The 23,126-nt window shown below is 42.8% G+C and overlaps 1 protein-coding gene across 1 annotated transcript in view; it reads left to right on the top strand.

Moving 5' to 3' along the window:
* The first annotated feature begins 405 nt into the window (after nt 1-405).
* The window catches only part of LOC126252832 (transmembrane protein 272-like), a 47,093-nt gene continuing 24,372 nt past the window's right edge, over nt 406-23,126 (top strand). The window contains exons 1-2 of the mRNA XM_049953774.1: nt 406-598; nt 803-977. Of these exons, the coding sequence (XP_049809731.1) occupies nt 554-598; nt 803-977 (220 nt within the window). The 5' untranslated portion in view covers nt 406-553. The remainder of the gene's footprint in view (nt 599-802; nt 978-23,126) is intronic.

The raw sequence follows: 23,126 nt of genomic DNA, 5'->3' as shown, positions 1-23,126 counted from the left end.
ACCAAATATCTGTCTTATGATCGTGTTCTACAATAAAATTAGTGGCGAGCATTCGGTTGTATGGACCCATAAATGTAAGGAAGAGTTTTCTGATGTTACCAGAGTCCATAGAACGCATTCTATCGAACATATGAGAAAGAAGAGCTGCGCGATTACAGCCTTAATATTTATTTTTGCAGTGAAAGCTGATGCATGATGGATCGAATAGGCAGCTGCACAAAATAATTATGCACTTTACCCATATGAAAATACAATAGCAAGCTTAAATGCGAAATTTATCGCGGTTAAGACACGGTTACAAACAAGCTTCGAAAGAGTCCTTTTGCATCCAAGTGCAACAATCGACGCAATTATTACGGTCGCAGTCAGTGTTTTTCGATCTTGTACTGTTATCGAGGATGCGACTTACGGCGATTCGAATTTGACATTTGACTATGCCTACAGTGGTAGCTAGTATGTGAAAGTGAGTTAGAGCATGTGTGTCCGTGATGAAAATACTGTAATTCGAAGAATGTAACAGTGTCTAGAATTGCTATAGGTCTTTGACCAGAACATGGCAGAGTTGGAAACACCCTATGAGAACTTGTATAGGAATCAGGTGTGTTACACTTGCACATTACATGCGCCCTTGTTGAAAAAACAATTGCCAATTCATTCATCAGGAAATTCTAAGAGACGCTGTGCCTACGTTGCTACAACAGTGGAGTCGGGGGAGAAAAGTCTTACGATATTATGAGTGAGATTGGAGGTAATATGATTCGTAGATATCAGAACAATTTGTTGATTTGTTCCATTGTGGCAGGATTCAGATGGCCAGAGCCCAGCGACATCTTCGCAACCCATTCTTGGTTGTCAGTCCTCAGAGTCGCAGTCAAGCCGCCCTCCGCCGTATCATAGTTTTCCAGGATCAGTTCTCGGCCATGTAACGCCCGAGAACAGTGCGCCACCTTCCTATGAAGAAGCGGTCGATCCAAATGGTAAGTGTTTGATGTACATCAACAAGTTGTTACTTAAATTGTTTTTAGCAACTTTTGCATCATAGACATCACTTAATTCTTGTTACATTATCTACGCTATTAAAGTGAGGCCGGCGGTGCCAATAACAGCAACTCGGTGTTTTCTGCGTGCAGAGTGGTCTTCCAACATCAGTAAAACAAAATGTTACAGGTGTGGCAACTTGTTCACAGCTTTGACATTTAATTTTATATTTTGCCTAAACCCAGGAAGCAGTGGTATTAGCCCATTGCAAGTAATGTGAATTAACGAAATCTGACACAGATGAAACGTTTATTCCTTAATGTAAGTCAAAAAATGTTTCCCAAACACTTCTCAATTATGACACTGCTGTTTATGACACTGTCTTGCTTTTGATAACGTATCTTTAAGGAACGGCAATTTTTAGGAAAATGCGACACTGGCACAGCATCAGTACCACATCATTGCAATTTAATATATTTGTGATATTTTGTACTAGAATTATGTAATACAATAGGAGACAGAGAACACAAATTAACTGATGTGTTTGATGCCATTTAAGGTCACAACCAAGGTGTTGGCTTCCAAACTAATCAAAACTTTTTGCTATGACATGTCAGACTGCCACCACAAGTTTCATTTTGAAAAACTGATGTAAACAAAAAATAAATATTGTTGTACCATTCTTTCTGTTTGTAAACATATGACTTCACATGCCACCATTTTTTACGGGGTGCACCAACATCTGTTATCAGACTCATCAGTTGATCCAATACACAGTCTCATTTGAAATATTGCAGTTATTTTTCATTGAAGTTAATTGTTGCCATTTGGGATGTTTATGTGATAACAAGTTTGTGACAGTGTTTTCACATAATTTACTCGTGCACATTAAGTGTGATTAGGCGAAGGTGCCCTAAAATGATACCGATACAATTTTCCAAAAAAATTATACAATCTATCTGTTCATAAGTAAGCCATAATTAACCTGTTTCCAATGTTTCTGTTGTTATGCAAGCTGCCATTAATTAGGAAAGTCATAATTTGTTTTTCCACCATTAACTTCACTTTGGTGTAAAAATAATTTTTATAAGCAGCACTCTAGGAGTGAAAGTAAGTGTTCATGGAGTTTTAGAACATTTGTCAGACTTGAGAAAATATTGGCTTTACATCAAAAGATGTTATGGGAAATTATCACCCCATTTCTATACTCACTGTCGTATCAAACATTTCAAAAAATTGCTGTTTTACTGATACAAAGCTTCATCACACAGAATGATATCATTTCACATAACCAATTTGGCTTCCAACAAGGTAAAACCGTAGTAGATGCGATAAATAAGTTTATTGAAAAGCCGGCCGGAGTGGTCGAACGGTTCTAGGCGCTACAGTCTGTAACCGTGCGACCACTACGGTCGCAGGTTCGAATCCTGCCTCGGGCATGGATGTGTGTGATGTCCTTAGGTCAGTTAGGTTTAAGTAGTTCTAAGTTCTAGGGGACTGATGACCTCAGAAGTTAAGTCCCATAGTGCTCAGAGCCATTTGAACCAATTTTTTTTTTTTTTTATTGAAAAAATTACTTCATCACTAGATAGGAAAGCCAAGGTCGCAGGAATATTCTGTGATCTTACAAAAACATTTGACTCTGTAGACCATGCCATGATGCTTTTCAAACTCAGCAGGTATGGAGTAAGGGATATTGCTTTGAAATGGTTTGAATCATATCTCATGGAAAGGAAACAAAGGGTAGTACTCACTTCAAATGGAGCAGATTGCATCTCAGAGTGGAAAACTGTCACACATGGTGTTTCCTCAAGGCTCAATCTGTGGGTCAATTTTATTCCTGTTCTATGTAAATGACTTGCGCCTCAATATAAATACTCATTTAACCTTGTTTGCAGATGATACTTCTGCCCTAATGGAAAATGAAAATTCTGACAATATAGCACAGAGTGTCGTGAATATGTTAAGTAACTAGGAAATATGGTTCAGTCTGAATGGCTTAAGGCTAAAAATTTCAAATATCCCCATGATGAGTTTTAAAACCAAACAGTCAGAAACTGAAGAAATCTCTATCACTCACAACAATCAAAAATGGAAGAACTTGACTCAGTAAGGTTCCTGAGAATTAACTTAGACAGAACTATAAGTTGGCATACTCGTATAGAATATCTAGCATATAAATTAAACAGCCTTGCATTTGCAATGGAAATTTTAGCCTGTGCCACCGATATGGACACCAGGAAAATAGCATACTACAGCTGTTTTGAATATGTTATTCGATATGGCATAATTTTTTGTGGAACTCGGGAAATGTTTCAAGAATTTTAAAGTTGCAAAAAGAATCATTCGCAACATGTGCACTGCACAGCCAAGGGCATCATGTCGACCATTATTTAATGACCTAAAAATATTAACTGTCCTCTCTTTATACATCTTTGAGGAGGTTCTTTTCCTATGCAGCAGAGCTGATCTATTAAAAAATAATTTTGAATATAACAGAGGGAAACATTCCACGTGGAAATGTGGATGGATATGTGTGTGTGTGCGAGTGTATACCTGTCCTTTTTTCCCCCTAAGGTAAGTCTTTCCGCTCCCGGGATTGGAATGACTCCTTATCCTCTCCCTTAAAACCCACATCCTTTCGTCTTTCCCTCTCCTTCCCCTCTTTCCTGATGAGGCAACAGTTTGTTGCGAAAGCTTGAATTTTGTGTGTATATTTGTGTTTGTTTGTGTGTCTATCGTCCTGCCAGCGCTTTTGTTTGGTAAGATAGATAAAAAATAATTTTGATCACTCTTACAACACAAGACATAAAGAAAACTTTATGCTCACCTCACATTGCTTAAAACTGCATGTTCAGACTCCTCAGGATAAAGCCATGAAAATTTACAACACAATAAAAGGGTTTGACATAATGAATATAAAGATAAATATTTTTAAAAGAAAGTTACATGATTTTCTAATTGATCGATGCTATTACTCTGTGGAAGATTTCATGAAGCATGAAGTGATACTTTGAGCTGGATCCCTCAAATGGAATAAAATTTGTGATGGTTATAGTAGATATAAATACTGTAAGTTTGACAAATTTTGAATAACTTAATTCTTCACAAAGTATTATTGTATGTGTGACAAAATTTCAAATGAGCAAATTGTAACCTTGACATGTCTCCTGTACATCAGACATATGTTCTGAAATTGTGTAAGTTATGAGATGAATAAAACACATTTCACATCGCTACCAAGTTTACATCTCGTACACAGAAAAGACTGGTGGGTGCATTGCCAGAGAAACAGAGAAAGGCACACATAGGACAGGGGGGAAGCTATTGGGTAGAGATTTTCTGAACAGTGGAGATGGGAGTCATCCTTAATACTGATTCTCTGCTCTCAAAATTATCTCTGCCTCAGCATACAATAGCCTACTATTCCCACAGCCTCCACCCAATAATTTTCAACCCCCCCCCCCCCTCTCTCTCTCTCTCTCTCTCTCTCTCTCTCTCTCTCTCTCTCTCTCTTTCTACTAACTCTTGTCCCATCACCCACATTGTGTGGCACTCTCTGCCAATGCACCCACCAGGCTTTTCCCCCCCAGGTGCTCCTTTCCTTTTCTGCTCTCCACCACCCCTCACCCTACACCACAGCACCACAGCCTACCGACGGTGTGCCTGGCAGCCTTATCCTGCCGCCTTTTGCACCTTGGATGCTGTGCCTGTCAGCACTCTTCTCTCACGCCAACTGTACCCTAGTATCCCTCCCATTCCCCTACCTCACTCCCGATTCCTACTTTAGTCCAATGCAATAGTTGCAGCTTGGCCAATGTGGCTGGAGGTAGTGGTCATGTGTGCATGAATTCTCTCTCTCTCTCTCTCTCTCTCTCTCTCTCTCTCTCTCTTTCTCTCTCTCTGTGTGTGTGTGTGTGTGTGTGTGTGTGTGTGTGTGTGTGTGTGTGTGTGTGTGTGTGTGGTGGGGGGGCACTTGGGCCTATTTTTCTTTCTTTTCTGAAGAAGACTTTGGCTGAAAGCTCAATGTGTAACAGTATTTTTGTTGTGCCTGACTTCCTCTTAGTGTCATCTTTACTGTCTGTCATTTTCATAACTGTTGTTTGTACAATTTTTTTCCTAACAGGTACTCTCTGTCTTTAAAAATACAAACAAATTTCATGATTTTTGTATCTTATTCAGGTCATCTTACCTTAATTATTTATTCCTTAAAAGGGAACTGCCACATAAACTTAGTGAACAATAAAATGAAAACAATTTGCGGTTTTTTGTCATGTCTATGGCCATTGTGCATGAAGGTACTAGTATTTACCATCATGCAGATTTCTGTTTGTTGACATTGAACAGAATTGGAGAAATGGACAGTAAACCTCAAATGTTTGAGTTGTAGTTTCAATGGCACACTCTACGGCAGTTTCAGGATTTTCAATATAATCCAGATCTCACTTTTGCTTTATGCACTGGACTTCTCTGTACTAAATGTGCAGTGCCTTGTTCCTGAAAAGTAACAAGAGCTTAGATGATCTGAGAGAATATAGGGAGGAAAAACTGCAAGATGTCACTGTGTTTTTCAGTACTGTTATAGTATGAGGACTCCTACACTGTATGTTACCAGTTTACAGGATCCATGTGATATTGTTACGTGATTTGGCATGTTTCTTGCAAATTCATTAGTAAGTTGCAAGTTCATTAGTATTTGGCACACTTTGCTGTGGCTGAGTCTGCTTAAGTGGAAAAGAAAGACAAGAGAAAGCACACATTTCTAATATGAATGGGAATTGGATGTGTCATAATCTGATCACCTGATGTGGAACAATATTTTGCAAGTAACATCTCTAGTTGTGTCACATCTGCTTGGTCTCTGATGATTACGCCTACATCGTCTAAGTAAGCACCTACCACAGTCTTTGTTCCTTGAATGGTAACGCCTGTCAGCCTGTGCTGTAGCTGTCTCAAGAAAGGCTCCAGCAATATAACAAACATGAGCATGCATAAGGGGCTTCCTTGGGTAAGACCCCTTTTTATTTCAATTTGTTTTGTCAGTTGACAGTTAACGGAGATTTGTGCAGTAATACCCATTGTCATGTTCTTGATGATGTCAATAGTTTTTAGCAGGAAGCCCATTCAGTGCATTGTGATTAATTTGATCAAATGCCTTATGGAAGTCTATGAAAAGCAGTCCACATTTTATGTTACTTGCCTGCGTTAGTGTAATGACATCGTGATACAAAGCCGCAGTTTGTATAATCGTCCTTCTAAAAGCACAAGTCTGCTGTTGGCCTATGATGTCAGCGGTGCATGGTGTAAAGTGCTTATTAATTACTTGAGCTATAATTTTGTAATCCGAATTTAAAAGCAAAATTGGCCATAGGTTCTTTATTGCCACCTCTGTTCTTTGGGATCAACACAATTTTCCATTGTTTGAACTCTGCAGGCACTGGTTTTCCATGTAAGACTTCATTGACAGTTTTGGTGAACTTTTCTCCTATTAGGGTCTAAAATAGTTTATAGAATTCAATGGGCAGTCCTTCAGGTCCTGGAGATTTCCTAGCGGGGGAGCTGTGCGTGATTTCCAATACATCTTCCTTGGTGATGTCCAAAGAAATGTTCTCATTATCATCTCGTGATTTTTGTGGAAGATATGTACCAAAGAGCTCACCATACTCTTCTTCGTTTTTTTACCCTGACACATACATACGTTCATAGTACACTGAGATCTCTTTAATTATTTCCTTCTGGCTGGTGATTATGGTACCATCATCGATTTGAAGTTTCATCCCTGAAACTACTACTTCTGTTTTTTGCGTGTCTGACAAGGTGGTACAATGCAGCAGTCTCATCTTCAGGGACTGACTTTGCTTTGGATTTTATCATAAGTCCCTCCAGTTCCTTACTTTTCAGACGTAATAACTTTGCTTGTATTTGCTTGATGTCTCTTAATCTAGTAGGAATTACATCTGCCTGATCGTAGAGGTCCCTTAGCACGCTGTAGTAGAATTTTACACTCTGTTTCCTTTGTCTGGCCATATATATAGTATGTATGAGGGATACACTGTGTATCCTTTACCCATAACTGCACCTAGCTTGATACAATGTTTATTTTAGGAATGCATCAGGTACAGTTTGTTCACAATGTCCTGAATGAATTTTCAGGGGGGGGGGGGGGGGGATGGAGGAAGTAAGCTCCACCGACTGTCTTCCAGCATATGGACAGCCAAAGGTGGGAGAGGCGATGTGGGAGGAACAAGCTGCATTTTCATAATGCAGTACTGCCATTACACAGGTATTTCAGTTGGTCCTCAAATAAATTAATGTAATGTATTGTGCAATATAGATTTGTTTATTTCTACCAGAAGCACACAGCAACATGAGCACCATAAATAGCTTCTCAGTGAAATGAACATAAAGATAGTCGACATCTATTAGAAGAAATGTCACTTAAACATAACATTTCTGCGAGTCTGCAAGAGAATCTGTCTGTCACAGTTGGTAGCACTGCAGCAGGCAAGGTTGGAGTATGTTGCTGTCACAGTCAGTGGTTGCCCTGTTGTCAGGACTGTGATATGCTGTACCGTGAGGTCGGTTTTACATTGATCAGGAGTTGGTCTTATAAAGGTTACCCGGTGTATGTGTAGTTGGCCAGACTCACGTGGCTCGTGGATGCAAGCTAGTGACAGCCATGACCGGTGATCGTGGTGCCCTCCTTACCACAGTGGATGTCACAGTGAAATGGAGCTGCATCAGCTGCAGGTGTCTGACAAGTGGCAACCTGCAGGACTATGTTGTGTGGCATCTGGCTGGATCATTAGGACCAACTGTATGCTGTAGAATCATTTGAAGCAATATCATGCATGGAATATCTAAGAATATGTATCCTTATCAACCTAAAGTGGTATGACCCAGTAAAACTGGTTGTATAAGTGCTGTATCACATATTATCGAGTAGGGAAACTCTCCCCTAAAACAAGAAACAGCTGTGACAAAATCATTAGTTAATATCTTCATTGGTAAACATGTGACTTTGAGGTTTAAAAGTTAGCCCATGTGCAAGTTGTGCAGTTATTGAATGACAGAAAACTAGACAAAATACACAGAGTCCAAAGTACTAAAAGTCCTTGCCCAGTAACATGTTGTGATACTTTCTCTGTAGGAGGCTTTGCAGATTGCGGCTAACACTTCTGAACACAGACTACCGCAACCACTAAGGAGCTGTCAGGAGAATGTAAATAGTACTGGTGGCAGTGGCACTGTGAAGCTTCCTGGAGGCATTTGCTCAAAGACCTGTCATGGTTGGCAGCTCTGAGCTGGTCTCAAACACTCTTAATAGGGCCAACTTCAGAACACCCAATGCATCTTGCAGAAGACACCACAGTAAGAAATTGTCATCATCAATTTTCAGCTGTATTAGCAAGTCTTCTGTCTCTCCATATCCTGCAATCCATTGCTTCATTCTTAATGTTGCCGTATGTGCTGACTTCCATTACATCATCCAGGGTCCCTTCCTCTGTTGCCCCCTTTACCCTTCCACATACCTCCCTAAGACTGTTTAATAAGTATCTCTTTCCTTCTAAATGTATGTCCAATCTAGTTTTTCTTTCTTTTGTTATACTCAGTAATCGTCTTTGCTCTCTCAATATTCTCAGTATCCCTTCATTTTTCACTCTATTCATCCAGCTTATTCTTACCATACGTTGCCGTGTCCACATGGCACCTCCTGCTTTTCTCTGTCTTTCTTCCTTAGTGTCCACATTTCAGCACCAAACAGGACAACATTCCATACAGAACATTTTACGAGGGATGTTCAATAAGCAATGTGACACATATTTTCTCAGTCATTTCAGTTGAAAATCTGCGGAATTTGTTATGGGACATTGTGGATTATTCCCACTTCAGTCGCTATAGTTTTGTGAAGTTCCAGTAGGTGGCAGCGCTATACATAGCCTTCAAAATAGCACATGTAACAGAGGTGCATTCATAGTAGAGACTTTCATTAAGTTTCTTTTGGTAAAAAACCAGAGCATCGCAGGTATTTGTAGGCAGTGACCTAGCAGTGAACAAGAGCACGGAGATTTGTTGGGTGAGGTGACTGTCAACAACACAACAAGGACGTGCAAACATGTCCAATCTCCTGTGTGCCGGCTAGCCATACACAGCAATGACTCCTGCACTGACAGTCATCCATCACCTGGGGTACTCAAAGGTGTGTGCCCACTGGTTTCCTCGCTACCTAACAGAAGATCATAAAGAGCAACAAAGGACCATCTGTGTGGAATTGCTTGCACATTAAGAGGCTGATTGTGATGATGTTTTGTCAAACATTGTCACAGGGAATAAAACATGGGTTCATCGTTTTGAACCAGAAATTAAACAGAAATCCATTTAGTGGCACCACGTCACCACTCCTCTGAAGAAAAAGTTCAAAGCCACGCCCTCAGCCAGTAAACTCATGGTTGCGGTCTTCTGGGATGCTGAAGGTGTTACTCTGTTTGTTTTCCATCACGGTGCAACGATCAGCTCTGAAATGTATTTGCTACCCTCAGGAAATTGAAGAAATGGCTTCAGCGTGTTGATCACCACAGACATGCAAACTAACTTCTTCTTCTCTATGGCAGTGCAAGATTGCACACAAGACTGCGCACCTGAGAGGGGCTCACAAAACTTGCTGTTAATGGAAAATCGTATAAATTGGAGGTGACGTGTAAGCTTGCGAACATTGTTAATGCCACATGCTGGTTGTAAGTGGAACAGGAAATGGGAAGGTGTGTGTGTGTGTGTGTGTGTGTGTGTGTGTGTGTGAGTGAGTGAGTGAGTGAGTGAGAGAGAGAGAGAGAGAGAGAGAGTAATTAATTATATCTTGAAATCAAGTCAGGTCTAAAATTAGTGCTTTGTTCACACAAGTAGCTTCAAACAGAAATGACATATTTGTACAAGAAATCAACAGTAATTGTGATTTACTAAATGAAACTCCCTGTAACATTTCTTTGAGTCGAGCAACTTAACAGTTAGATTCTACACATTTGTAGGCAATCCCTCCCCTTCCCTCCATTCCTCTTTCAGAGGCATGGTAGCCTTCCAGAAATTCTGCAACTCCAACCTGGCTTCATCTTTCTTCCCCGAAGTGTCAAACCTCATAGTGGTGGCGCAAACAGCTGTCGATGACCTAGCACCATATCCTGATCTTATTCTTCCTGCTAACTGTAATTCTACCTTTCTGGTCAAGAATACTGTGAGTAAGTGAAATAGGGTTTCTGTCAGCTTTTCAACATGTCTGCTTCATATGATCCTGCCTCCCATGTGTCACATGGTATCTAAAATTTCCTCAAAACATTATCCATTCCAAAACTTTTCACACAAATAAATCTCTTCGCTTACTCCGACAATCACCCAGTACGCCCACCTTTTCTACATCTACATCTAAATCCATACTCTGCAAATCACTGCGAACTGGGTGGTTGAGGGTATGTATGCGCCATGGTCACTTGGGTTTCATCCTGTACCATTCGCATATGCAGCATGGGAAGAGTGATTTGACTGCCTCTGTGTGTGCCGTAATTTGTCTAGTCTTGTTCTCAAGATCCCTGTGTGAGCAATACATAGGGGATGGGAGAGGTTTGTAGTGAATTCCTAGTGTTACGGTGTAAAGTCAAGCGCCGGCATGCCAGTCGGGAATGATAGAGAAGAGATGGCTGTGAGAAGATGTCAGCCAATCGCATGTTGATTGATCCCTCTCCAGGACAACAACGCGACAGTGGCCCCTATGTGCCGATTTTCTTTGTTTGGAACCTCTGATGTTTTTAATTAGTTTCCATCTCCCTATTTCTGAGCTCGTGACCAGTCATTCAGTCTGCCCATACTTCTGCTTTCCATTCCTGGAGTTGGCGGTGGATTTCTGTGGTTAGTCTATTCATTTCTCTTCTGTGCTTTGTGTTACGAGTTTGAAGCTATCTGTGTCGTGCTCTGATTTTTTAAGAACTTGAGATCCCGGATTACGAGTGGAAGTGTGTAAAAATTGGAGTCTTGAAACGTCACTTTCATGGATGCACATCTGTGGGTGGATTTTATTTGTCTGTCAATGATCCTATGGCTTCCTCGATTCGTTTGTGATTACTGAGGTCTATGTTTGGGCAGATGTTGTTGTTAAGCCGCCTTTATATTTGCTCCCAGTCATGCTTGTGGTGTGGCGCAGTCATGGTGGTTTGATTGAATTGCTGATGTATCCAGCTATTGGGAGATGATTGGAAGTTAATTTTCAAAGTGTTCTTAGGTGGAGGTCCGGGTCCAGATTTTTTATATGAAAATGTCTAGTTCATCTGGGGTTGGTGTTGGTGATTGAATGGGATATATGTTATATTTTCTGGGGCCATGATTACTACATTCAGGTTACCTTCCAGGTCATGTAGATGATTTCCTCGAGCATTGTTTCGACGTGAGTCACATGCTGCGTTTTTTGCATTAAGGTCCCCGCTGAGTAACATACGTTCACGGTTGTTGAAAATTTGTAAGAGGTCATTTTCATTTGACCGCACTTGGGCTGAGGTATGCCGCTACCAGGGTGACTTTGCCTTGCACCATCTCTGTGCTGACTTTTGTGGCTATGTAGCTTTGGGATTGTGCATGATGTGGGGCCGTAGGAAGATGGCCGATCCTCCTGCCTGTTAAATGGCACAGTCCATGCTGTAGCATATCCTGTTTCATAATTGAACGTCTGAGTGGGGTGTAGGCTAGTTTCTGTCACGAATAGTACATCTGTGTTTAGGTTTTCCACAAATTCATTGATGGTGTCCTTTTTGTGCTTCAGCCCTGCAGCATTGAAGTTGCAAAATCAGAGGTTTGTTCTTCTTGTGGGCCTAATTTTCAAGAGAGGTGCCAAAGAAATTCATCACTCCCCTGATGATTGACATGACTTGGGACATGAGGTCTGGGGCAGTTGTGAAGTTGTAAACAGTTCATGTGGCAGTGGAGATGATGATGGTCCACTGGAAGTGATCCTATATGGTTTTGATTTGATTGAAGATGTTGATGATGGCTGGCAGCCTGCTGTTTTGTTGGTTGGTATTCATCGGTTGTTGTGGTTGGTTTCTGGAGGCGGTGGCATTGTTTTGTCAGGTGTTGGCCCAGGTTTGTCTTCCTATTCGAAGTGCTTTTGCTGGCGTGGGCATTATGGTCCTGTTCATTCCTGGTTGGGCTGTTCTGGCTGTTAGTGCTGTCGTATGAGGCTTTTATGTGTGTCTTGAGGAGCGTAGACTTACACTCTGCAGGGCACCGACCGCCTGGGGATGAGGTCCTGCCCTGATGGCCTTCTGAAACTCTTTGCACCCCCTAAATTATGCTTGGGTGGCTGTCCTGGTTGCAGTTAACACAGTGTGGGAGGGGGGGGGGGGCATTTATTGGATGCTTGCAGTCCCTTGCTCTGTGGTCACCTCCACATCGCACACACCTGGCTGGCATTTTGCAGTGTGGAAAAATCCCAGGCATTTCTTGTACTGTGCTCAAACGTCTTTGTGTTTATACGACTCAAGTCACCTTGTTGTCAGTGTATATCTGACATAGTAGATAACCTCATTTTCTGGTTTCTTCTGTACAGTGACATAGAATATATCCATGTCAGTGTAGGTCCTTTGTTTAGGAGTTCCTAGTTTTGTACTGGTGTACGCCTTGAGGCTGGAAGTTCAGCAGTCTGAGGTCTTCCTGTACTTCATTATCTGTCGCTGCTTCAGGAAGGCCATTTATGACTACCTTTGGGTGACGCTCATTCTGTGGTTGATTTATGAAGTTATGTTGTGGTGTCTAAAGGAGTCCATGGTGGTCTACTGGTCTTTGGTGGTCTCGAAGTGGTACTTTATAGTTTTTTCCTTGTGGATTGCCTTGATTGGGCCATCCAAATGCTTTTTTAATGTGGCATTTAATGTCAGGTAGGGTCCTGGATATTGTATTGTGATCAGTGGGATGCTCGTTGTTGTTTATGGGGATTTGGTTGATGTGTTAGTTTGGTATGTTACCCCAGCTGTGCTGGTTGCAGAGATCTGTTATGCAGCTCTGGCGAGTGGTTCAAATCAGTTTACTCTGCAGTCCTGAAGTGGTTGTTTGGTGCACTGTCATCACCAGAAGTTTTTCTCTTGATGGTTTTCCTTGGCGGGAGGGTTTGAAATTCACCTTCCTCACCGTCCTGTTCAATTTCTTCATCTCCACTTGTTTCTGCTTTGGATGAGTGGTAGGACTGAGTGTACTTGTTGTCGTTATTGTCGTCAGTCTAGGTGTGTTTCATCTTGTAGTTTTGATTTCAGCCATCTTGGCATTGCCATTAGCTGCCATGATGGAATTGTGTTGCTCTTGGAACTTCTCTGTCAGCGAAGCAGCTTCTCAACACTTCAGTTCATCGTGGGTTTGGCTCAGACCTACTCGCAAGAGATGCTTTTTCCCTACTCCTTATACTTTTGTCTTGAGGAGCGTAGACGTACACTCTGCAGGGGACCGGCCGCCTGGGAATGAGGTCCTGGATCCTCATAATTCCCTATACTATTCTTCCCAACACTTGAAACTCCAGGTAGGTATAGGAACAATGTAGGGAAAAACAATTACTACTTACTGTAAAGAAGGTAAGTAGCAATCTGTCATTTCCTACATTGTTGATATTCCTACACACTTGGGCAATATTCTGGAAGGGGTCACACAAGTGAGTTGTAAGCAATCTCTTTTGTAGAGTGATTGCACTTCCTCAGTATGCTATCAATAAACCAATGTGTCCCATGTGCTTTACCCACAACTGAGCCAATGTGATCATTGCATTTTATATCCCTACAAAGTGTTACATCCAGGTATTTGGGCGAGTAGGCAGATTCCAGCTGTGACTGTGATATTACAGTCATTGGACACTGTTTTCATTTTGTGAAGTTCAGAATTTTACATTCTTGATCATTTAAAGCAAGTCGCCAATCTTTTGCACCACTTTGAAATCTTATCAAGATCTGACTCAGTATTTATGCAGCTCCTTTCAGACAGTCCTTCATTACAGATAACTGTGTCATCTGAAAAAAGTCTGAGGTTACTGTTAATATTGTTCACAAGGCCCTTAATATATAACATAAACAGCAATGATCAACACACTTCCCTGGGGCACACCCGAAGTTACTTCATCTGATGATGACTCTCCATCTAAGGTAACATGCTGTATCCTCCCTACCAAAAAATCCTCAATCTAGTTACAAATTTCACTTAATGCCCCATATGAATGTACTTTGACTTAAGTGTAGGTGTGGTACTGAATCAAATGCTTTTCGGATATCAAGAAATGTTGCATCTACTTGACTGCCTTTTGTGAGTATGTGTATGGCGAGCACAGGGCCCCGAGCCATTGCAGCCTTCCTTCTTTCCAGGGCTACATTTCCTTGCCCTTCCCCTCCTTTCCTCTCCTTGCACCTTCCCCTTCACCCTCTCTTCTCCCTCTCTTGGTATCCTTGCTTATGTTGGCCCTGCTATCCTCCTGGTTATGCTGGTTTTGCAATTTAGTTTTGTTGCGTAATCACCTCATCCTTTTGGCACTCCCTGGTCCCCCTCTGGGGTTTGACCTCCATTACTAAATTTCTCTTCCGTAGTGTGAGCCATTTGGGGAAGAGCACCTTACCTAGTGTCTCCGACGTGTGCGCTCCTAGTTCATTCCACCTTTTCTTTCACACCTGAGCTGTGACCACCTCATGTAAGCCTAGGAGTAGTTGCTTGTCATCCTGGAGCATCGGAACTCCCGGCAATGGCCGCCTTGCTAGACGGCCCTTGCTGTGGCTGGGTGGTGCCTGTGAGGAGAGCCCCTGATTGGAGTGGGTGATATCAGGGCGGACGCTATGCAAATGAAACACACATGGGTCCAGAACTCTGGCCGTTCTTCTGTGGCCATCTCTCTGCGTGGAACTGATTCTTCTAGTGCTGCTTCTCCTACCCCTTCAGCCTTCCCTTACATGGCTACCCCCTGGGAAGAGGGTCAGGCCTGTTGGCTAGGAGCAAAACCTTTCCCCCGCTATCTGGTTTGCACCAGGACTGATGGGGATACTTTCACCAATACCAAACCTTTATTCTTTGCGGAACACATTGACGACCAGTTTGGCGAAGTGGACTCCCTGAGCAAGATGTGGTCGGGTTCGTTGTTGATCAAAACTGCTTCAGCTGCCCAGTCTGTGGCCCTTTGTGCCTGTCACCATCTTGGCACAATTCCTATGTCCATTACCCCCCACCAGTCTCTAAATATGGTTCAAGGTGTGATTTTTCACAGGGACCCCATCCTTCAAACTGATGAGGAACTTTGGGACAATCTCGGACAGCGAGGTGTTCACTTTGATCGGCGTGTTCAGAAGGGTCCGAAGGACAGTCGCATTGATACTGGTGCCTTTATCCTGGTCTTTGAAGGGGATACCCTTCCTGAGAAAGTAAAGATTATGGTTTATTGATGTGATGTGAAGTCAAGTCGTACATCCCACCTCCTCTGAGGTGTTTTAAGTGCTTGCGTTTTGGACACGTCTTCCCACTGTTCGCAGGCCCCTCTCTGAAGTGACTGTGGACGTGCACTCCATGAGAAGAGTTCCTGTGTTCCCCCTCCTGTGTGTGTAAATTGTTGTGGCAATCATTCTCCATGTTCACCAGATTGCCCAGTGTATAAGAAGGAAAAGAAGGTACAGGAGTATAAGTCCCTTGATCGTCTAACCTACACTGAGGCTCGTAAGAAGTATGCATGTCTTCACGCTGTGTCCATGATGTCTAGTTATGCTTTAGTTACATCTTCATCCCTTCCTCCCCCTTCCTTACGCCAGTCCCGGACCCCTCTCCTTCCCCCCTCCCCTGCAGCTCCCACACCTTCTCTGGGCGCTGCTCCCCCTCCCCTGCCGGTCAAGGGCGTCCCTCCCGGGATACCCCTTCCTGGCACAATGTCTGCTGCCACGGGACGACCACAAGAAACACGGTCTGTCAGCCCCCACGTCGCCCGATCTCTTTCTGTTCTCGATCTTGCTGCAGCTGGCTCCTTTATGCCACACAGCCCTCCTCGATCTCAAACAGAAAAGAAGAATAAACATAAGTCCCAGGACAAGGAGCCTCTGGTGTCACCAGAGGTCCCATCCCCGGCTTCACAACCAGATTCTGACCTGTTGTTCATGGATGTCACCCCCTCCTTGTCGGTGACGGGTGGTGACCTGGCGGTATGACTGGCTTTAGCCTGTTCAACCCCTATCTGAATCGTCGTTCTGTGGTTATCTAATGGAATTGTAATGGATATTACCGTCACCTTCCGAAATTGAAATCCCCTATTTTGTCTTACTCTGCAGCTTGTGTGGTTCTACAGGAACTTCATTTTACTGATGATCACTCACCGACCCTCTGTGGGTTGCGTGTTTTCTGTCGAAATCCGGTCGGCCCTCTGCTAGCTTCTGGCGGCGTTTGTACGTTGGACCGTACAGACGTTGCTAGCACGTGCATTCCTCTTCTAACTACATTGGAAGCGGTTGCTGTTAGGGTCCACCTGGACTCTGAGGTCACGGTTTGCAATCTTTCTCCCTGCTGACAGGACTCTTACACCTGCTGCCTTAACTGCCCTTCTTCAGCAACTTTCTCCTCCCTTCCTCCTTCTTGGGGATTTTAATGCTAATCATCCTTTGTGGGGCAATGCATTTCCATCTAGACGAGGTCTTCTCACAGACCAGTTTATTACAGACCACGACTTGTGCCTTCTTAATGATGGCTCCCCTACTGATTTCAGTGCTGGTCATGGTACCTTTTCTGCCATGGATCTTTCTCTTTCTTCTCCCTCCCTTCTCCCTTCATTACACTGGTCACCACACGACGACCTATGTGATAGTGACCATTTCCTGATGATTCTCTCGCTCGCTTTCCGCTCCCCGATGGACAGGTTACCTCGTTGGTCTTTCCAACATGCCGATTTGCCTCTATACACTGCACAGGTCGTGTCTCCCTCTTTGTTGGGTTGTATTTATGGCGTCCTACGTGATGTGTCTGACGCAATTGTTCGCACTGCTAGCCTTGCTGTACCATGTTCATCTGGACCATTTCACCGCCGGCAAGTCCCTTGGTGGAGTACGGCCATTGCCATTGCCATCCGTGATTGCAACACCTTAAGAGGCACCCATCTGTTGCCAACCTTATTACCTTTAAATGCCTTCACTCTAAAGCCCGTTATTTAATCAAACAGAGCAAACATATATGTTGGGAACGCTTTGTTTCTTCCCTTGGTTCTACTGTCCCTGTGTCACGGGTATGGGCTACACTTCGCTGTCTCCACCCCTCCCAGGCCTTCACCTCCCAGATGGCCTTTTCTACACACTCGTTGATTCTTGCGGAACATCTTGTGACCCATTTTGCAACGGCATCAGGATCAGCCTCCTATCCTGCTGCTGTCCTTCACCGGAAACAGTGGGCCGAAGCTTCTGTCTTATGTTTTACCCCTTGTCAGTCAGAATCTTACAACAAACCTTTTACTGAATGGGAATTTCTTTCCGCACTTTCTTCTTCCCATGATATGGCCCCTGGCCCAGACTCCATTCATAACCAACTGCATCAACATCTCGGTGCTCCACAACGGCAACATCTCCTCCGGGTGTTTAACCGTATTTGGCTCCAGGGTGACTTCCCTTCTCAGTGGAGGGATAGCATCGTGGTTCCTGTTCTTAAGCCTGGTAAGAACCCTCTATTTGTTGAAAGCTATCGGCCAATTAGTCTGACAAATGTTGTTTGCAAGTTACTTGAACGGATGGTAGCCCACCGGTTCAATTGGGTCCTCGAATCTCGGGATCTATTGTCCCCTTACCAGTGTGGCTTCTGAGAGGGACTGTCTCCGATCAATCATTTACTTCACTTGGAATCCGCAGTTTGGCAGACTTTTTCCCAGCACTGCCATTTGGTTGCAGTATTTTTTGACCTTTGCAAGGCCTATGACACGGCTTGGTGCAGTCACATCTTACTTACACTTCATCAGTGGGGTCTCCGGGGCCCCCTCCCGATTCTTATCTGCCTGTTCCTGTTCCATCAGTCATTCCGGGTTGGGGTTGGTACTGTTTTTAGTTCTCCAAGGACCCAGGAGACGGGCATCCCACAGGGTTCTGTATTGAGTGTACTTCTTTTCCTCATTGCTGTCGATGGACTTGTGGCCTCTGCTGGTCCCTTGGTCGCCCCTGCTCTGTATGTGGATGATTTCTGCATTTGGGTTAGTACCTCTTCGATGGCCTCTGCAGAGTGACAGCTCCAGGGAGGAAGATATACGGCGTGCCTCTGCATGGACCCTCTCACACGGGTTTCAATTCTCTCCTTTAAAATAGTGGGTGGTTCACTTCTGTCACCGTACTACAATCCACCCTGATGCAGAGGTCTATCTCGATGCGCAGTGATTGCCTGTGGTCCTACAGTTTCGTTTCCTGAAGGTAGGATGTTTCCGTAAACTTAATGTTCTTCGCTTCCTTGCCCACACCTCCTGGGGTGCAGACCGCTCCCTCCTTCTCCGCCGTTATCGTGCTTTAGTTCTGTCTCGCTTGGACTATGGTTGTCAAGTTTATGGTTCGGCTGCTCCTTCCACACTGCACGTGCTGGATCCAGTCCACCATCGTGGTATCCGTTTGGCCACCGGTGCCTTCCTTACTAGCCCTGTTGATAGTCTCCTTGTTGAAGCTGGGATCCACCCCTCCCCCTCCTTTCTGTTCGGCAGTCCCAGCTTCTGGTGTCTTATGCAATCGCTGTCCATTCCTTTCCCACTCATCCTTCCTATTCTGTCTTGTTCAAAGACTGTGGGCGACGTCCACCTGATTCCCGCCCTCGGGCAGGTTTACCGGTTGGGCTGCGCCTTGCGTCTCTTCACTGTGATTTTCAGCTTCCTTCTTTTTGTCTTCCAAACTATCCGTTCTAAGTAGTTTTCAGAGATGGCATTTAGTAATGTTTCACAGGATGTCTTATGCCCACCACTAAGAAAACTATAATTTTCCCAATTGATTGTTGATTGATTAAAGTCTCTGCCAGTGATTACAGTATTATTAAGGAACGTACGTTCAAGTGAACAGTGATTTCTCTTAAAGTTTTTTGTTACATCAGAATATGAGCCTGGTGGGTGGTAGAAGAACCCTGTTCCCATTCTATGCCCCATCTTCATACTGAACAGTGTTTACATGCAGCTTCAGTTTCTATCTCTGTGCGTTTAGGTTTTTTGTTTACAGTGACAAATATCCTTTGGATGTGCACACAAATTTTCCCCAAAAATCTCACTGCTATCAATTTCAGGTTCAACGAGCTTTCTGTACCTAGTATTATGTGAGCTTCACTGCTTTTCATGAATGCTACAAACTCTGGCACTTCATTGTGTATGCTTCAGTAGTTTACCATTAGAATTTGTTGCAAATGCTTAGGCAATTTACTATTGAGATTTTAATACTCTCACATGTGGGAGGCATTTCTTTTGATCTTACACAGATACTTCTGGGTTTCCTACAGCTATTGTTGTCTGGAATGGATGGAGAATCATCTAAGCTAAGAAAATGTTGTGTGCATCCCACACTGTCAGCTACCTGGGTAGCAGCCTCAGAAGTGTACTGCACACCTAACCCATTTAGAGCCACACTACTGTTCCCAACCCTATGGTGCAAGTCCAGGAAGTCACAGCCTAGCTTGTCTCTGATTCGGTCCTTCCACTTAACTCAGAACCGAGTGGCCACATTCAGTTCTGGGGACAGTGTTGCAAATTGTGGGCTGAGTTGAAACTCCATGCACAAGGCTGGTCTTCTCAATCTACTGCCAGTCATTGGAATGATCAAAGTATGACCTCAGAGCCAGGACGACAGGCATCATTTGTTTCAGTGTGCACCACAGTCTGCAGCTGCTTGTACCTTGTTCCCTTAGTGGCTCCAGGAATAGCCTCTTCAACACGTTGATTGAGGCGCCCAGGCACACACATTGAATGCACGTGGTGCCCTTTCCTGTCCCTTGCTGCTATTTCCGTAAGGGGTACCATCATTCACCATACATTTGAACTGCCAACAATTAATGGATCCCCTACCCTTTCGTGTTTGCTGCCTCTTGACTCTGGACAAAACAGGTGAAGTGAGTCCATCCTGGTCTGCGTCCACACTGTACAGTACATCCAGATCTACCATTGAGATACCACTCGCACTTGAGGTAACTTTGGTACCATCTCACTGGTACATGACTGTCAAGAGCTCTTCCAACCCACCAATTCGCAGCAGCTGTCAATCGTTTGACAGTAGTCGGTGCGATTTCCAGCTGCTTATGAATGTCATCCAATTAGTCCTGTGTTTTGAGAACAGCATTCACAGAGGGTCAGCAGTGTGGCTGTTGCAGTGTGTTTCAGGGCAGTAACAAATAACTTTAAACTAAACCTACTGATTATCTTTTATACCTACTGAGCTAAAAAAAATCCCTGTAGGAATTGAAGCAGAAACAAAAAATGATATTTCTATTAAGGCAACAGAAAAAACCTACACTAAAAATTACTAATTTCCTAAAAATTTTTGAGGTTGATTACAGTTATTAGCAACTTGAAAACAGAGTTAATTTATGATAAATGTAGATAATATATTCTCCTTGAACTTGCTATGAAAGCTCAACTCCACAGGTCTACGTAAAACACCCCAGTGTGGCTAGTTCTATTGCTCCCACAAAAAGATCCTCTATTGACCAGATCCCAAGTTGATTACACCTACAGTCCAGACACTAATCATGCCATCCATTGCCCTTCCATATTTTGGGATATGTTACCTGTAAACTTTTCACTGTGGATGATGTGTTGTCCTTGTACATCAAAATCAACCTTTGGCTTTTTGCCATAGAATGTCTTTTGCAGCACCACCATGGTACAGACGACACCCCTCCCCTCACCCGCCTCAAAAAAATTTGCCTCTTACCTCCTTTCTAATTGGTTTAGACAATGGCATTGTGATCCATCTTTATACTTGGAAGGCTAAATCTACAAACAAATCTATGGAACTGCAATGTGTTATGTGTGTTACATTTCCGTATCAACCTTACTGGCCACCAAGAAGAATGCCACACATTGACTTAACACTTTAAATCTACTCTCCAGTTCAGAATCATTGGTAAAATCTTCATGATTCGGAACTATGGCAAGGACTGCATCTGCACTTTCCTCCAGGACCTCAATATTGTTCCCCAACCTGCTTCTTCTGATCATTGTCAGCTCAGCAAGATACCATTCTGGATATTAATTTCCATCTCTTAGATAGCTCCCAAAAACTTGACAATATCAGATACATCAACCACAATCAATACTTTTGTTCTGATAACTGTTCTATATGAAAGTCCCTCCCCTAAAGTTATGGCATCCACTAGTGCTGCATCTGCTGTGAGAAACAAGAGTTATCTGTATGTGCTACTAATCTTACCAGATTCTTTAAAGACAGGAAATTTCAGCCAAACTAGTCCAGAAACAATTTCCCATGCCATTACTTTTCATGGCATCAGTCGTATGCCACCTTTGCTTCCAACCTAACATTTCACAAGACCTCACTTGTAAATGACTCAGGGGCAACAAGTCCCGTACTCCACCCACTATCTCTTACTGCAGTCAAGTCATAGTTAATTCTATGCTTTCAAAATAGCCATGTCACATAACAGTTGTGCTGCAGTAACAGTGTGTTCCAGTTGCCTAGCTGCTCTACCTTTCCTCCCCTCACCTCCTTTCCCATCACATTTTGACTAAACACACTTAACTGCCCAGTTGCTGAACACCAATTACTTCAATACCTGTCCCATTTGGAACCTTCCAGCACAGGTGGGAACACACTTTACTGCAGATCCTTTGTTCCCACAATACTCTTTAACACCTGCTGCTGCTGCTGCCATCTATCTTCTCCTCTATTGCTTCTCAGTACCTCCTGGAACTCCATTTCCAAACTGCCCAATACTTACCTTTTCTTCACACCTGTCTGCCCAGGCAAATTAGTAAGCTTTTCTGAGCTACTGTATTGTTAATGCTCTGCCTATTGTTAACTTCCAGGGGAATAATTGTCTTTCCTCTTTTTAAGGTTCTGTACCTCTATCTGCAAAAGCAGGTCCTTATATGACCATAGTGTTGTCCATCTGTCTGTCTGTGTCTGTTAAGACTCATTTTTCTTAGAAACAAGCAGGCAAATCAAGTTGAAATGTATGTCACATACGAAAGTCTATGGTCCCTGGTCAGAGCAAAAAATTTAAGCTTGTTAGTCAATGCAGTCAAAAGATATAACCATTTATGTCTCGTATTTATTAATTGCGAACTATATCATTAAAACCTAGAGGGTAATTCCTGTTGATGTAGAATCATGAAATCTGGCAAGAAGCAAGGTTTCACAGTAAAAGTAAAGGGAAAAAATCTGAAAATTGTTAATTTGTAATTATATCACAAAACAGTCATTTGTTATCTGGCTGTCTATCCATCTCTTAAGACCCCTTTTTCTCAAGAACAGGTAGCTGTAGCAACTTAATGTTTGTCATTTACTAAGATCTATGATCCCATGGCAGTGTAACACATTTAAGTTCCTTAAGTTAATGCAATTAACATATATACCCATTTTGATACTCGCAAACTCACTCAAGACCTAGAATCATGAAATTTGGCAACAAGCAAGATTTTATGGCACAAGCAAGGGATAAAAATCTGAAAATTGTGAATTTGAAAATATATCAAATAACAAATATCTTTTTAGCATTAGAACTGTCATTGCAATCATTTTTCAGAAGCATAATATGAAAATATTATCGCATGCAAACATAAAATGTAATTTGTAGTCATGTTTCGGTAAGTAATTAAAAATATTCTATTACCAGTAAATCTTATCTTCCTACACATATAAACTGAAGCCCCTCCTGCTCACTTCATTTGATGTGTCTAGGCTAGTTTGATTCCTGGGATGGATGCACTGTCTATGTACATAATTTAGTTAGTACAGAACTCACAGAGCACAAGTCCTACTCATACTTGGCTTATTTTTTTAATTGATTTCCATTTGTGAATTTACATTTTTTCCCATTTTTGAGACATCAAATGTTAAATTTTGTTCTATAGTTTTGTGAACAGCAACTATCGAGATTAAAATTTCTCCAAATTAATTATGGGCCCCTTAGGAGATGACCACAGTTCCTTGCTTGCATAGCTCTCC

Source organism: Schistocerca nitens, chromosome 4 (assembly GCF_023898315.1).
Source record: "Schistocerca nitens isolate TAMUIC-IGC-003100 chromosome 4, iqSchNite1.1, whole genome shotgun sequence".
NCBI classification, from domain to species: domain Eukaryota; kingdom Metazoa; phylum Arthropoda; class Insecta; order Orthoptera; family Acrididae; genus Schistocerca; species Schistocerca nitens.
This window is presented reverse-complemented; position numbering and strand designations above follow the sequence as displayed.